This window comes from Periophthalmus magnuspinnatus, chromosome 22 (assembly GCF_009829125.3).
Source record: "Periophthalmus magnuspinnatus isolate fPerMag1 chromosome 22, fPerMag1.2.pri, whole genome shotgun sequence".
NCBI lineage: Eukaryota > Metazoa > Chordata > Actinopteri > Gobiiformes > Gobiidae > Periophthalmus > Periophthalmus magnuspinnatus.
Genome location: NC_047147.1, coordinates 13,442,091 through 13,459,999, shown reverse-complemented (window position 1 = coordinate 13,459,999; position 17,909 = coordinate 13,442,091). Strand labels below are relative to the sequence as shown.

At 40.1% G+C, this 17,909-nt stretch overlaps 1 protein-coding gene across 4 annotated transcripts in view; it reads right to left on the bottom strand.

Annotated features, from left to right (window-relative positions):
* Positions 1–17,909, bottom strand: part of LOC117390240 (rho guanine nucleotide exchange factor TIAM2) — a 68,871-nt gene that overhangs the window by 4,371 nt on the left and 46,591 nt on the right. For all 4 annotated transcript variants that reach the window (XM_033987931.2, XM_055231355.1, XM_055231357.1 and 1 more), the window contains exons 15-22: positions 16,784–16,878; positions 6,926–7,153; positions 5,850–5,918; positions 4,672–4,797; positions 4,135–4,243; positions 1,549–1,728; positions 1,259–1,377; positions 264–372 (exon numbers count right to left, since the gene is read on the bottom strand). In XM_033987931.2, coding sequence (XP_033843822.1) covers positions 264–372; positions 1,259–1,377; positions 1,549–1,728; positions 4,135–4,243; positions 4,672–4,797; positions 5,850–5,918; positions 6,926–7,153; positions 16,784–16,878 — 1,035 coding nt within the window. The remainder of the gene's footprint in view (positions 1–263; positions 373–1,258; positions 1,378–1,548; positions 1,729–4,134; positions 4,244–4,671; positions 4,798–5,849; positions 5,919–6,925; positions 7,154–16,783; positions 16,879–17,909) is intronic.

The window sequence follows — 17,909 nt, the reverse complement described above, 5'->3', positions numbered from 1 at the left end:
CAGATATATGAGAAACGTAGAATAATTCCAGTTCTTTTACCTGGCAACCCTAATGTTAACAAGGGCCAAAACCTGTCTATTTCTTGTATTTTTGTACTTTGCCTCTCTGCTTCTTTTCTCCAAACTGACACTTAACTCATATAAAACTATGATAAATATTTACCATATGTACTATCCCACCAAATCAAGCAATAATTACAAAAACATGAAAACCAGTCATATGCACTTTAAATTTTAAGTAATATTGGACAGCATCTACTCACCAAACACAGTCATTTCAGGGTCTTTCCTCATTCGGCCCAGAGAAGGGTGTGGGTTGAGCCAAACTGCAGATGAGTGCATGAGGAATTCACCCATGGAGATCTCTGCGACCTGTGTGAGCAGTCAGAGAGACAAAGTGAGACTAGGCATGTTAAAAAGCACATAAAGAGAAGAACAATAGACTAGTGCTGTTTGCAGAGGAGCCACTGTGAGATACATACTAAGTACTCAAGTCTGTGCTCAGAGTGCAAAAGAAAGAACTTGTTTTGCACCGGTGCAACATGGATTTGATTCTAATACATTAACTGTTATGAGCTCTGAAACTCAACACAACTTTAGACAACATGATTTAGCATTCACTTTGAATATTCTGGAGTGCAGCCCAATAAATATTTCATCAATTTGTAAACTATTTAATTCCCAAGAGACAATGCAAAGACGAGCGCATAAACACTACTGAGCTGATCCATGGATTGCTGGGTTCAATTACACACAGTATCGTTTGATGTTAAAAGGCTTAAAAGTTCTCACAGTTTGACTCATTCAAAGTCAACTATCTATAGAGCCATATATGTATTCATAATAATTTGTTTATATCAGTATTCTCTTCACACTATTTTGAGTTATTCTATGATAGAGGTGTTTAAATATGAACAGACATAACATTGTAACCAAAAGCATAACTAATGAATACCATGAATTTGCTTCATTGTGATTTCTGTTGCACATTTTCTAGTTTAGTTGAAATGGGCATGGAAACAATGGGAAACTCCAATTACTCACTGGAGACAAGAGACAGTTTGTGATCCTGAGATAACAACAATCCAAAATGTCAGTATTTCAAAAATGGGTTGAAACTGTTGCGCACTAGTGCCTGCTGATGCATAAGATTGATTTACGCATTGCACTGAGCTACTGAATCAAAGAACTAAGAATGTATCCATGAATTACTCTGATTTTAACCCAAACTGACTCTGGTTACCGAAACAAATCCCACCTCTTTATCATGTCCGCTCTGCTCAGCCACCAGTTGATCAAACACGGCTCCGTAATCCTCGTAAATCTTCTGCATCTCGTTGATGTGACTGGCCACTTTCTCCATGGCTTTCAGGGCCTCTGTGGGGACACAAAGCAGACATGTTGACAGGAATTCACCCGAGTTTATATTGGCTCTATCTCATGTCACATTGTAACATATAGTGTGTCCTTGAAGCAGTGTGTCTGTGACAAGCGTGAATGGGGCCTATATTTTTAACTGGTCATGCTTCTCTGTAATTGTTTTCATACCGGAGAGATGGTAGTGCTCCTCGCTGTCTGCATCTGTGAGGGACACAAGCTCACGGAGCAGCAGGGGGTACTTGAGGACCCTCTGGACTGGTTTAATCAGGTAGGACTCCAGGGTGGACGAGTGCTGCTTAGTGGGGTTCCGAGCATCCAAGAACTCCTTAAAGGCCTGATCGGTCTTAGCTGCAAAAAGAAACATACCAAATTAATGCGGATTATCCAGAAGCTTAAATTCTTAGTGTAGAATTTAAAAAAAGATATAGGTTGGCATGACGGGTTAGCTGTGTGCCAAAATATCTAGAGGAAATCAAAATACAATAAAATGAATTATATATTTTGCGTGTTAAAGGTTATTTATGTTATTTTTTTATGTTTTAATTATATTTTTTTCCCTGAACAAAAACATATTCAAACTGCAGTCTGAGCACTAAGTTGTTATTCTGAGACATGACAGTGACAGTATATTTATGTTTGAATTTGTTTTAATTATATTTTTTACTTTTACATATTTGTGTATTATGGAGATTGAAACACCTATTAATTTTCCTTGGGCTCTAGATGCAATTTTGCACTTTGAAACCGTTCCTATTCCAATACGCATGCATGAAACTCAGTGATGGTAGAACAACAGTGCCTATAATTCATCTGAACTCATTGGCTGCGTTGATTGTGGCGGATAGCTCTGTCTGATCCCTCAAAGGCGTTCTAATTAGCTTGGGCTGTGATGACTGAAGGCCAGAGAATATGATTCACATGATTTTCCACACTCATCCATTCGATTAATGACGCATCAAACTCGGGGGTTAATGTCGTTGGATGGCTGATCTCAAATACACTGCAGGGTTTAAGACAATGAAGTGCACCATTATGATACACTAATATGTCACCAGCAGGGGGTGGTAGAGGCCTCGGTGCAACATACCATGACCACTGCAGTACTGGAGGTAAACATGAGAAAATGTCCATTAAAGTTTCCAATCAAAATACATCACTCTAGTATTCTTTTATAATGGCGTTCTAGAGACAATTGCAGCAGTTATGACCATATCCTGTGTGAAATTGCAATTAAAAGCAGAGAATGAGTGTTCAATAAAGGTGATGGCATTTTCCCTCAACAGCGAGCGATGTGTACCAAGGGGGGCTATTAAAGTATTAATTATAGCACTCCCAGCTACAGACAGGCAGCTGCATCGACACCTCCCACAGTAATTGGCAGGCAATTAACGAGTCAACAAATAAACAGTGAAAATAGGGAACCCAGCGCCCCTTGGCATGATGGGAAGCAGGAGGTGGTAAGGAAAGATGCGACGTGAGATGGGCATAATTACTGAAGGCTTTGACAAACTAATTTTACTGTGTCCTTGGATGAGAATACTAACTACTGAAAGCTAGTTAAAGGATTTTACATAGAATCATAGAATTTGATCCTGTAAAAGAGTTAAATAATTCAAAATACGCTGACGTGAAAATAGAATGCTTCAAGTAATTCATCGATATCTGACGTACAAATTGGTAGATTTTAACATGGCTGCCTTTGTTTACACAGTACTTTATGCTGGCTGAGAATTGGTACAAATAGGACACTGGCTTGTAATATCCTTCTTGACTATTGTTTTATGAGATTTATGAGGTTACAGCATTCTATTTAAATTACATTTTGTGCCTAAACTTTTTTAAAACTAAGGTTGTTGAGTGTTCCTTTTCTGCAATGTCATATTAAAAACCATATTTGCTGTGCTGTATTCTCCTCCAGGTCGCTCTCATCCAACAGAGACTTTTGACGTGTTTTCCTCCTGTCTAATCCTATTAAACGTCCATCCTTCTGCTTACTTCGAGGAATATCCTACGCAATTCTGGTAATGGGCTGATTTAAGCAGTGCAATGGGGGCAATATCACCCCTCCCCAAAGCTGGCAGGCAAGTGAGCTCTTTCTTTCAGCATTTTTTCTCTATGCTGGGCAGATTTCCAAAATATGCCCAGAAAGGTTTGCGTCGCGGCAGGCATAAATCATGTTTAAAGTTCCGGCTCTGTCACATGCTGGGAGAAACACAAGGAATTATTGCGGCTACCAGGCATCCATGGTCGAATGTTTCGTGGTTAGCACACAAGGTTATGTAAAGACCACATGTTTATAAATGAATTAACATGGATTGATGTGGTGTGTTGTCAGGCAGGTACTTATATATTGGCAGCAAAAAGGTTTGTGAAAATGTCTTATTTATGTTAAGTGTGTATTCTAGCATTTATGCCTTCATCAACTTTCATCACTTTGGTGCAACACTGATCCATGACCTCCCAAACTTTAAACTTGTTTCTGATGCAACACGGATGCAAGGTAGTGACTCTAGAAGGTCACAACGGTTTCAATTTGTATACACATTGGTTTAAATATTATAAATAATACGCAAATGTAAAAGTACTTGTCTTCAATATGCAGCGTGGCATGCTTATGAACCAGCTAAAGTTTCTTAACAATGCTATTTCAAAGTGCTGTTTACAGAGGACCACAATGAATACTGTTTTCTGCATCCCATTGTTTTTTTCTGCAGTGAAGTTTATTGCCATATAGACTGTGGGTGCATGACATACCTCTCTCTAGAACCTTCTGAACCTTGATGTGATTGGCACAGAATCCACTGTAGAGCTTGAAATGGTCCGCGTAGTAAAGGAAGGAGCCCCCCAGAGAGAAGAGCAGTTTCTGAAAATGGATCACAGTGCTATATGAGACAAACAGAAATGACACAGTGATGGAAGGTGCGTGTTGATCCACAAAGGTATGGGAGGAATAGATGAAAGTGTGAACAGGTCAAAGAAAAGCACCCTTCTCTTTGGAGACCATCCAGATGACCCATTGGTCACCCACTATCTGAACTGGCCCCTGCCATCAGCACCTCTCCATTCATTCAGTGAACCATAGCCTCGAGTAATACACCTCACACCTTGTCACGTCAAGCTAATATATCAACTTTGATGCTTCTGTCATACCTCAAATGTATTTATAAATCTTACTTTTCTATTGTGATCCACCAAATTCAAGAGTAATGTCAAATACACAGACTGTCACTGGGTCTGCACTAAATCTGTGGACATAAAATCAATAGCGTGATACAGTGTGCTATGACTCACCTTGAACTGCGAGGGGGTCTCCAGGGTGCTGAAATCAGGTGAAGAGGCGATCCTTTCCTCCAGCGTCTGCAAGAAGACCCTCTGGAAGTCCAGCATCTCGGGCAGGCTACCAAACAGGCTCTCCATCTGTGAGCAAGAAGTGGTTTGAAAGTGGTACAAGGGAATATGTGGTCAAATATGGAACAAATGCAACCTATTCTCAAGAGAAGTACTACAAGAGTGAGTAAGACCGAGTTTAAGTTCTAATATTGCCACTTCTATAGCTCTGGTGCACCTATCACTACAGCGTGATTACAAATGTTAATATAACACTAAATATTTATACTAAATACTATTTCTCTACTACTTTAATACTGCTACTACAACTACTACTAAACAATAATACAGCTAAAACAGAGGAAAAAAAACGTTAAAAGACTGCACTGACTTGAGTACAGTTTCTGTTAACTTCAAATATTCCTAAAAAATGCCTTTTACATATAGCCTGTCTATAAGGTTTCTATAAGGCCATACGGAAAAGAAATTGTAATAGCTCGTAATTCATAACAGTCAGTCATTCAGCCCCCCTGGAGTGTCATAAAAGCTACACTCTGATGGCTCCATCTCAGAACGGGGCACTTAGGGACAAAACAGACCTTTTCTCACATGCACACACACACACACACACACACACACACACACAGAAGAACCCTTCATTAAAAGCAGAACATGCCCTTGTCCATTTTGTGTCTGGACACGTCTCACGGTCCCATAATGGCCTTTTAATTTGCCCTAGAGCTCGTGGCCTATTGACTACTAGTGTGTCTCGAGAGTGGCAGCCAGGTACTGTTTGAGGTCAAGCCACAGCCCTATGCATACTCCTGGAAACCTAGAACACTGCGATTATTGACATGCTAAGCTACATCTAATTAGAAAACAACATTAGCTTTAGATGTGGGATGCATTCTTTCACTACAAGCACAGCCGGGTCTCCTCTTATGCTAACCTTTATCTCTGTGTCCCCTTGGAACACCATAATATCATTGAGAGGCTATGCTAATTTGTCCTCTGACTGCTAACAATGTGACAGATAAGGCCTAGTACATCCACACCACCCCTGAGTAATAACAATGAATTGGATGCCCTGCATAGTCAATAGCCACCTGGATTTTTTTTTCTCCATCTTTTGCATCTCTTACCTCATCCAGCGTCAAGAAGGTTTCTCTTTGCAAAGGTTTCAAGTAGATCTCGAACAAACAGGTCAGATCCTGAGAACGAATTTAAAACATTGTTACATATCAGGCAACCATGTTTCAGTTCTTTAAAATCTACTTACTCATAGGAACACTGCTATTTCTCCTTTTATAACCTCCAACTATCTCCATCCCACAGTCCCTCATCTCATTTCTGCATCGGCTGCTCCCTTCTATCTCTCCCACCCTCCAGCTTTTAATGTGGTTGTAGCCTGTCTGGGTATCAGTGGGGATATTCTCATTAGGTTGATTTATGAGGTCTCCTGCACCTTCTCATCCTCCTCCCACCAGCCACCTCAGGGCTATAGCACAGTCAATGGTGCACAGAAAGGGGGCAGATAGGCCCTGTGTAAGAGGTGCGGTGGAAAGACCGGCTCCTTTCCTCAATTACAAATCAACAGTGAGGAAGAGAGAGCGGCACTAATGAAAAACGAAGAGTGCAGAACAAAGAGTAGATAGTCGGCCATGACAGTTTCACAGTGTGATCATGAATATGACTCTGTGTCGTGGCACAAAAGGTCAGACTATGAAACCTTGAGAGAAACAAATTGGATGCAAAAAGCTGAATAATGCAGAAAATTTGCACAGAAAATGGCAGCACCAATTCTTTGCCATATATCCAGTATTCTCAATCAGCTTAAACAAAGTTGTCACATGACTATGTTTTTGTTATTAAAATTAACACAATACCAATAACAAAATATATTGACAAAGATTTTTTTTTTAAAGAGTTGAATTTGGCACATTTTTATGTATCCTTGCCCAGGGACACAATGACAAGAACTGAAACTGACACTTCAATAGGAGAAATTGCAGAGCCTACTGCCCCACTGTTAACTTATTAATAGATTTACTTCACTGCCTTATATATACATTATGTTCCCCCCTCCTTGCCAATATACAGTCTAGGCATGTTTTTGCTTTGAACCGTTAAAGCAGTTAATATCTGTCTATTAATAATTAAGTAAAGCTGTTTCATTCAATATTGAGGCTGTATTAGCGCATTCTGGTCAGCGTCTCACCTTCACGTAGGACTTCTCTGTGTCCACCAGCTCCTGGATGACCTTGCGTAGCCTCTCGGTGACACTCATGTGTTTGGGACAGGGCCGGAGCAGGGTGGCCTCACCCCTGGGTGCTGATGCCATCTCACCATGCTGTGCTGGAGGTGGCTTAAGGTCATCCATCAGACCAATGGGGCCTACTATTCCCTCAGGGTGTGGCTGGTATAATGTACACACTGTATCTACACTCTGTGGGGAGAGAGGGGAATTTAGGTTAGCATGATCATAACAAAAGCAATTAGATAAAATGGGGACCACACTGGAGCCATAGAGCTGCACATATCATTATGAAAAGTCTCGCTCCCTTACTTCCCCATTCACCGCTAATGACTCCAGCCCTACAACTGTATAAAATAATGATGTATGTAATTCTGCACTGTACATGGACAGCCCTTCCCTTGGGATACTAAGAGCGTTATGGAGATTTAGCTATGCACTCTATGCTAATTGGCTTTGCATCAAAGGCTTTCCCATGCATCTAAAAGACTAACTGGATATCCCGAGCAGATAGCATTACAGCACATTACATTACATTTCTATATGTATAATGGACACTTGCACAGTTCTGGGCCACATCCATAAATCTTACTATCCAATGAGCCATGTATTAGTGTGATGAAATATGCACAAGGAACATTGGAGAAATAGACGTGTAACATATAATTTAGGGAATTTTATTAGAAATACATACACTGAAATGAAACTAGAGGATTTATTCCCTGATAAGTGGGACCACATAGACAGACTTGTTCTACCTTTAGTGTAAAACAGATAATTCACATCTCTATATCAGAGCTCTTTGCCTGGGGTATGAAAAATTAAAATCAGCTGGAGGCACCACACTGAGAAGACTTGCCGGTGGCAGATAAGGGTTTGTAGTCTACAATAAATCACGATCATCCCCCCTGTACTATTCCCCAGATCATAACACAACCAGAGGAGTAAATGCTCCCTGTTACAGTCTGCTGCACTCTTGCAAGCTCTTCTGTAGTTATTACAGCAAATATACCTTTGAGTCCAGGCAGAGAAGTAATCAAAATCTGTATGTACTTCAAAAAATTAAGTAAGAAAATGGTGCAAAATAACATAAATGTACAGATTACACACATATAGTATGTAGTAAGAGTGCCATTTCTAGTACTAAAATAGCTAACCAATATTTTACAGAACAACACAACTACAGTACCGGGCAACTGCTGCAAGTAAAAACTAAATAAAAACATCTATTTTTTTTCTCAAGTACTAGTTCAATCACTTACACAACCTTTTATAAAACCAAAAATGCTCGGTTATGTTTTCAGGTTTGAGATAATAAAAGCATTGTTGTTCTCCAATCCCAGCCATTCCTTTCTAATGTCAGATCAGGTCTTAAAATGGCAGTGGCCATGGACCCATGTAATAACAGGAGTCACACAGCTCTGCGTTGTAGGCGATCGTCATGCCAGGCTAAACATCTGTTCACTCTGATTTTATATTTGTGTGTAGGCGTGATGCTATGTCAAAGATTACATGACCAACTGTTAAAAAGCAATCTATTACCTTGATCAGTAAGGCTTAGTATTTTACTTCACCTACTTTGAAGTATTCATGACTCATGCTCGCTTGGTTACAAGTGTGCACTCCCCCCTAGCCCCTTTGCACACTCTATTCACTTTGAGCCAGCCCACAGACAATGAAAGCTGTCATTAATAAGCCTGCAGCTCATCATCTCCCTCATTATAACACACGCACTTGGGGACCGGCCTCCTATGCAACAATATGGCCAGGGAGAGTGATAGGTTTGAAGAGAAAGACAAGACAGAAAGAGGAGGGAGGGCTTGGTACTTGTATGTAAGCCTGAGCTAAGCCTCTCTTTTCAAGTGATCCACAATGGAGGCACTCCTCACACTGTGTGGCCTGATAATTATGTGGGGGCTGGCATCGCGGCACCGGATTTAGCTTAATACAATAGGAAAAGCTGCATTTTCAATTATTATTAATGACCATTAACTTACTATAGACCGGCAACAAGCCAGAGGTATCATTCTAGAGATGCCCTGACCCGAGTCCTCTAGCCATCTCTGTACCTTTACAACTTACTCAAATCCTCATACCTGTGCATTTTACACAATTTTGAGGACAGATGGTTTCTTTGTACTAAGGTCTTAGGTGTTAAAGGGCTTGTGTTATTGCAGGTTGTTACACAGTATATTATTGAGTAGGCATAAAAAAATATCAGGTCTACTGTGATATAAAATGTTACCCAATGCGTTCTCACAATCTACAGTATCCCTCCCACAGTGACATTCTGTGTTATCCACTTCACATGTCACTGGCCAAAACGCTTTGCCTAATCATGTAGAGCCTTCACTTTAGAAAAGCATCACATTTCCCAAATCCAGTGTGGGAGTTTGCGTGAAGGAAATGGGGGTTGAAGGATATCAGAGGGACATATTCATTGAACAGCTCAGAAGTACAACACCAGACAGGGGAGACAGATAACACTTATATCTGCTGTTTATTTCAGCTACAAGCCCCTGGAGCCAAGGGGAGGTCTGCCCAAGTCTTCAGAACTCTGTGTGCTGATCAAGGCTTGTGCTAACACTCAGAATACCTCCACAGAAAGCATTCTCTATATATTTACAAGAAACTAGTATGGATACAAACACGCAGATATATTTCTGCCAAGACTGATGAATCACAATCAGAACAGAATGCACTTGGAAGGGTTGCATATAGGAATTTCATAAGCTGAAATGTTCTAGGATAAACAATGTCTTCTACAAAAAACAAAATATCCCATTTCCATGATCTAATGTATGTAATATTAACTTGCTGTAAATTCAATCTTTACAAACATGCTCAGAGTAAATGCGATTCTTGTAATAGTTTTTTTTAATATTTCAGTCTTGCTCCTGCACATGTTAAAATGTGCACCCACTGTGAACTAATTAAAAATAGTTAGCATTGAATAATTACACAATTCACAACACTTATTTGTCAAAAACAAATATAAAGCCTTGGTTTAAGATAGACTTCCCCAGACAGCCCCGGTGAGATTCACATCATCACTAAATGGTCAGATAGGATACCTGCAATGAGTCGTGACGAGGAGGTGAGTAGATTGAAAGGAGAGGGAGGCACAAATTGTCATGACTCAGGAATAGCCGCAACAACAATCCCATCGACAGCCTGACAGCTCGCCCAAATAACCAATTAAGAGGCAGAGATGGGAGCCGGCCGAGGAGGAGGAGAAGGAGAGAAGGAAAGAAGAATAGAAGGCTAGGAGTGCTGTCTGAACATCCCCTGTACAGGTCTCCCACTGATGGCTGGCAGCTATGCGTCATGTTTCTGACACTTCATATATTGCATTGGATTGAGTCAATTTGAAGAACACTGCTTTGCCAAACTTTGATGTGGAAAGGAGAAGGTTAAGTCATTTTGTGTATGTCTCGAAGCACTTTGATACGGTTCTATAGGAAACAGAAAGGTCACAAGCTCCAATATTGATAAACCATGCACAATAAGGTTGTCAGTAATTTTCACATTGATTTGGCAGAGGTTTTATACTGCAGTTGCCATATACAGGCGCATTCACATTTATCTAGGCTGGGGAGTGGAATTTTAAGTATACTTGTTAACCCCAAAATTGTTACAAAAAGTTGTTTGTACATATACACCTGCAAGGATTTTCTAGCTAGGGGTAAAAAAAAATATGTTCCCTTACTGACCCCTTGTGGTTGAAACTGGTTTCTTTAGACTTGTATTCACATCTTGAACAACAACAATTAATATTATTTATATTGCACACACTACTTTTGCTTGCTTTCTCATTATCTATATTCTGTATCTCGTGGGCTGACAGTGAGATTGGAAAAAAATCGATACTATTGTATCACTTCTGATCGTCTGCCATCTCCTCTGCCTCCTTTGTGCCGCCTCAAGTCATGTATTGTATTTCCACTATGGGCCAAGGTCAGTACCCTTTCTTGGGTGTGGAAGGCAGACTGGATTTTGACAGAGCATCGATCCTGTCATTCTTTTAGCGTGGGCAGAGAATAACTGCTAGGAGCTAGTCTTGTTTTGTGCATATCAATCAGCACGGCGATTCTGTTTTTGCAAATGGAGACAATTCTTCCCAATTAGAGATCCTTTGTCTCATTTTATTAGCTCAGTGTTTTCTGCAGCTATAGTGCCTCCGCCGGCCCACCCTCCATCTTAATTCCCTGTCCATTAGCAGGAGCTGTTGCTTCGTTTCTCCCTGCTCAGTCTGTGACCCTGGTGTAATTTCCAGACAGGGGAGAATGGAGAGGCCAGGGGCGGCATCCTGTCTCTCAATAGCACTGGTACAATGTGGAGTGTTCTGGCTGGTTAGTTACACACTCAAACGTGAATGGCTCAGTTGTAGGGCACTGTGCAAGGAATTTAAAAAATGTCAATGTATAACTGGGTAATATAGTGCACATCACCTGTGATTCAAGTTGCTGTAACATAATTATTTGTCAGTAAGGACTTGTTAGTATCACTTTCCAATTATATGATTTCAGTTGCCATTAAAAACAACTCAGCAATTTTCTGAGTTGTTATCGCTATGGCCCATTACAAACCATTAGCACATCTATCCTTGTTGCTATAAGATAATGAATGTAATTTGGTCTCATTCTTGTCACAATGCGGTGCTTGGTTTCCTGAGGTGGGTGTAAACACTTGCTCAGACTGTCAGACTGGGAGGAGGCAGTGCGACCGACGCTAAACTCTGTCTCTATCTCCCTTTAACGCTCCAGTGCAGTCATTATGCACAGGGCTCATGGACTCCTCTGTAGATGAAACGCTGCTGAAATCAAAGCAGAAGTCTAGCACTAAAACAGCGCCAGACTGGGTCTATTTGTAAGATGTAAATAAGCAGAATCGATGATATGGAAATTTTATCCAACAAATTTAGACTAATACATAAATAGCCAGGTTTATTATGTGTTGAAATGAAATTATTTTACAATTTTGAAAAATCCTGTGTTGGCATATTAGATTGTGATGTTTGGCCGGTCACAATAATTACTATATGCTAAAAAAATTACAGATCGAACATTATTTTTGGAGCTCAGTATTTATTGTATATGCCTTTTCTTTGCACTAGTGGGGAACATTTTCTTTCTTTCATTTTTTTTGTAGGATACTATCAGATTTGACGCTAGAGGGTCATTCTGTACTCCCTGCATCGATCATAATAAAAAGAAAACTTTCAACTTTAAGCTTCAACTATCTTCCATCTGTTATGTTGAATTTAAATGACATTGGAGCTAGAACAAACTAGTAAGGGTGAAGAACATGCATGTCCCTGGCGATCTGAGCCCCCCATCCCTCACTGGGACCTGCCCCTCGTGACACCATGACGTGAAGGCCGAGTGACCGCCAGGCCACCCTGATGCATGGTGATTCATTTTCTGTGCTACTGGGCCACAGTGCCACAATGCCATCTCCCTCTTAAAGCTTGCTAAGAGGCGCTCATAAATCATAGTGAGTGTTTGGGAGGAGATGGGGAGATGAGAGGGGAGGTCTGGTCCTCGAGCTCGCCTCTCCCCATTTAAGCTTTTATTATTCATCCTAAACAAATATTATTCCGCTAAATCTCCAAGGACTATGAAGAGAGAGTGTGTTTTAATAATGAAGTCAGTTTTGGATTAAAAGCACCCAATGTACTTGAGTCCCTAAGGCTATTCACATTCACTCCACTAGCACAAAGACACTAGCGACTACCGTAGAGCACTACTTCTTTTTTCACCCCTGCGTAATGCATGAAACTAATGAAAGGTTAAGTGGGAAGGCTTGTCACCGGCATTTAACAACATGATGGCATTGAAAGGTCTGGAATAGGAAACACAGCAGTGCCCTTTGAAACCTGGAAACACTCCATCTGGTACTACACCGCTAACTACAGTGCAAACTCGACGATGGGTAAGAGATAATAGACTAGGGTACACTGGATTCAACGCCATTTTACATCAATGAATTGGAATATGGTGAAGAAGGAACTGACACAACTGAAATAAAAGAAAAACAAAAACACTGGTAATTTCAAGATATAGAGTACAACTGTGAAATAACATACTGAAAAAATTACCTCTCGTATAAATCCTATTTTTGGAAAATTTAAACCTGCCTTCACCATAAACACAACATATTTACCATCCTCTCTTCTTCTTTGGCATCTCTTTGGCAGGACAGGCAGGCCGATATTTCTTCCACCAGACAAGCTAGCTTTTGTTTTAGTAGACATCCCAGGCCATTAAGAACTGGTCCAAAAAAGTGGTCCTTCTTTTGAGACCTCAGTCCTGACAGCCAGACCCAGCACATGGTGAGGAGCAGGTCCAAAGGTCTTGGGTGAACAAGTTTATTGCGGAGCTCAGGTGGTTGCATGAAGTGTACATGACAACTACAGCTAACACATCAGGAAGCCTCTCTATTATTGTCTATTCCTTTGTGTTCCTAAATGGACTACTACAGTGTACAGGGGGCTAGTCTAACAAAGCTGGATCGTATTAACTACAGTTACAGAGGTAAGCCCAGATTATCAGTCCTTTGACAGGCAGATGGAGGCTGATAGGTTTAGTTATAACACACACACACACCACCCACAGTGATCCCCAGAACTGCCAGCCAGACACGCACAAGAGGAGGGAAGATGTCTGGAAAGTTTGGTTCCCTTGGAATGAAAATATATGGCATCCTCACACAGTTTAACAGATTTTTGATCCAGTTATGTGACCATTGCAATTTAGCACAGATGATGAAGAGGTTATTTCATTTTGTCTTTTTTTAGATTTGCTTCCCACCCTTCGATCCATCATCACTATCACTTGTCCATACTTATACCTCTTTGGACTACAATAAAAAATACACTTATAATAGAATGTACACTGAAACATTTACAATTAAAATATGTTAAAATGTCTTCCATGATGTATCCCTTTACGTTTAACATAACCCAGCTCATGAATTGTTAAACAGCTTTTACTTCAGGGACCTGTTCATGTCCTATTACCAGTTTCTATTATTCTTCTATTCCCAAACGTTAGCTTGACACCTTCTACTACTCACAACCACCACTGTGAGAGGCTAAATCTGTGTGTGTAGTGACAGTCAGATGGAGTCCCTCATAAGTCCATTTAGAACGTCTCGTCTGGCAAAAAGTAAAGGAGCTTAATACGTCTGCTGTCTACTGTCTAACCTTTGCTTCAATAGGCTACATGCCGGGAGAAGAAAAATATGTTTGAACACAATGTGGAGCTCAAGGTCAACTATGAATGAGGAAAATATGAAAAGATTGCCTAAGAGGATTTAGTATTTTCTGTCTGTTCCAATGAAAATATTTACCAGATAAGGACAGAGTCTAGGGAAAAATAAAGGTGTATCCACGTGGAAAAAATGCATTAATGTGCAAAGTACCTGCACTCACCCAGCCTTATAATCTTTATTATTAAGAACATCTAAGCTGTTAATGTGTTGCAGTTTTAATTGTTGTTATTGTAAGATGTCCTTGGGTTTCATGAAAAGCTCCATCAAATACAATTAGTTATTATTATTATTACCAATATACCAGTTCAGGGGTTAATGCTTTCATGCTTTTTTGCAACTCTTCTATATTTAGAGTAAGATAAAAAAAAAAAAAAAGAAACAAAAGAAACAAAAACAAGACACACGATATAATTTGGGGCAGTACACTCAATCGCCAACTGGCACTAAAACATTGCAGTGCATACATAATCAATTCAGCATGGCGTTCCCCAGGAGACTTGTGCGGGACCAATTGGGTTGACTTTTTTCAATCGATTGGTTAGGCTCGTAAATGCTCCAACAAACCAATTGCACAGTTTTTTTCTGAGCAAAATCATTAGGTTAACTCACCGTCCTGTTGCTAAACGTTAACACTGCTTAGTAAGCATCCCAACCCAGATGTACACAAATCTCTCTTGTGTAATAAGTGCAAATTGGAATGCAACAGAGCAATTAATCAAAAGGTAAGCGCTGTGGTGAGGCTGATTACATGCTGCGACAAGTGCCTTGAAATTATTCGTTCCAGTTTGTTCATTGCTATTGACTTTCATGGCTCACACGTACATAACAACTGCTGATAAATACTGATTTTTTCCCCAACTACTTTTTCCCTTTTCAGCTCACAGAACAAACCAAAGTCCATGCAATGATTATTAAACTCCACTCAAAATCTGATTTACCAGTCACAATATCTCACCCTGGGATTTTTGCCCCCCTTCACAGTGGCTGAATATTCCAGATGAAGGCACACAGTCACTTTTTTATCTGGCAACATCAGCAACGGCACACAAATGCATTGAGCCCGCTTATTTATGCACACACCTTCCCTTCTCCACTCATCGCTTTAGACAAAGCCGGCAGGGAGCAGAGCAGCAGCAGTGGTGCAGTGCAGATCTGCGCACAGTGGGACTGACTAATGTCACTGGGCAAACAAAAAGAGCAAGTCTGAATGGAGAGGAGAAGAGGGCAAGTTGTCCTCTGTAATCCACCTCCAGGCTGATCTGAGGTCAGACACGGCACGACTTCTTCTGACACAGACAATTAGAGCAGAGCCTGGAGCAGAGGCAATTAACAATCTTTCACATGTGGCCTGGTTTTGCAATCGCTGAATCTATCATCGCAAAGGGCAACACTGCTGGCGATTTTAAATTTAGATACATTTGCATAAAAAGTAGGTAAATCCAGCTGCAAAACATAACATGCCATTGGACAATTTGTGCTATTCCTGCGCTTCAGTAAGTGAAAAGAAAAGGCCTTGATGTAAAACCAAATATTATGCTAATCATACAATGCTAAAAGGCAAAATACTAGCTCAGGAGAGTGCATGAGGGAAAATCAAAAGCCAAAATAAACTTTAAAAGCAACTAAATAAAAGAGCATCAAACTGCACTTGATCAGTTGCAACAGCTGGAAATATAAAACATGCTGCTCTCTGAACTATCAAAAAGCTTACTTAGGTTTCATCAAATGGGTTTGAGTTACTTCTATTTACTATAACCATCCCAACAATATCCTCTTTTACAGCTACTATTACTAATATTACTACTTTCACAATTGCACTGATTTTACCATGTCTTTTCATTCAGAATATATTTCACTTGTATTTATTAAAACAACTACTCTTCTAATGTGCGCTTTTTAATTCCCCAAAAGCTCCTAGCTACATCAATACATTAATGCTGTCTCCTAATGACCACACACACTGACTCTCTATAAGTGAATTCTTCCATATTCCATTAGCACAACACTCACGCATATATCTCATGGGAATAGGATCTAGCTCTCTAACTCTCTTTAATGACTAAAGTTGGCTTAGATATGAAATACATGGACATATACATCAGATACATGACCGCTATAATGCAGAACAATGAACAAATGCAGTATGGTTTATAAAACAGATCTGTCATGTGACGTGGGAATGTTTGAGTGAGTGTCTGATAAACAATTGAACCACAATTTTAAGCCTTTAGCAAGTATGTTAGGTAGGAAGTGTGAAAAAAATACTAGACAGCTGTTTCTGTATCTTCACCTCTAGGCATAAGTTTAAAAATGTGGGAGTGCTTGACATCCCTTCTATGTGACAGCAACAAGCTGTATTTACACCCATGGCTAAGTATCCCAATTATGGAAATGCAGTGAATTGGTGCCACTTTTGACAAGCCTATACCGGCCATACCAAGTTGGCATAAGGACATTTCAGTGTACAGGTCTGGGCTGTTTCTGTGTGTCTAAGAGAAGACAATAGAAAACCTTGCTGCAGTTTGTTGAGTGCTTAGCCCCTCCTACCTTGCTGTGCTGTATGGGCCTGTGTGCGCAGTGGGAGTGACCATTCTGTAGTTCTACGCAGATGGGAGCACCATCGTCAGCTGCACAGAGCACATCTGGAACGAGAGAGAAAATGTGTTAGGATAATTGTGTGTGTGTATTTTTATGATTCATAACAGCATAGTGGTTTGCACTGTAATTCCACTGAGTACAAAGCCCAATCAAACACAAACAGTCAGAAGTATTAACAAAAGAAATCTATTCAGAGACAAAGTGTTCTGCATGTGCAAGGGCATGTAAAAAAATAAAATACATGTGAATGTTTTTCTTTTCTACCACACAACCACAATTACTATTAAAACCCTGCAACATTCAAAGTGCTTTTACTATGACAGTTAACGTTATCATTACTACCACGGTTACATGTTTATAACTTAGAGACTATGGATTTAAAAGCATGTGTACACTGCATTTCAAGTTTTTCGTCTATATAATTAGAAGACATATGTAGAGGGGCATATTATAAAATAATTGTCAATATGTGAAAATTGCAGAGGCATGTATTAAAACAGTGCTAATTCACCACAGCTCCTTATCATCCTGCCTGGAACGATACGCCCTCTAGAGACGAGAATGTGGAAAACCGCAGGCTCCTTTGATCACACCATTTACAGTAATGAGGCCTTCAAGTCATTAATCCTTTTGTGTTCAATTATGGCAGCAGTGGAAGAAATATTTCACTTACTAATTACTATTATTAAGATGACACTTTGCATTGGCTGCAAAAAGCACCATATTATAATAGTTTTGACTGACATTACATAGCACAGTTTACATATTTTGACCAACGCATTTTATACTTGTTAACTGAAAAGATTGCTAATTGCTAAAATAATAATTAGTTGCAGCTCTACTTCTACATGAAAAAGGAGACCTTATAGCTTACCTTTCGCTTAAAATCAACCCACCACTTTGTAAGTACCAAGTGGGCATCAGCTGTATCCACCAAGCAACACTGATAACCTTATTGCTCAGTTCTGACACTTTCACTCTTCAGTACAACAAGATGACAGTGAGCAACACATCTGCAAACTGTAATGAGCCCGGCATGGTCAAAACCCCCTGGCGTTCTGGTCTTGTCTTCGCC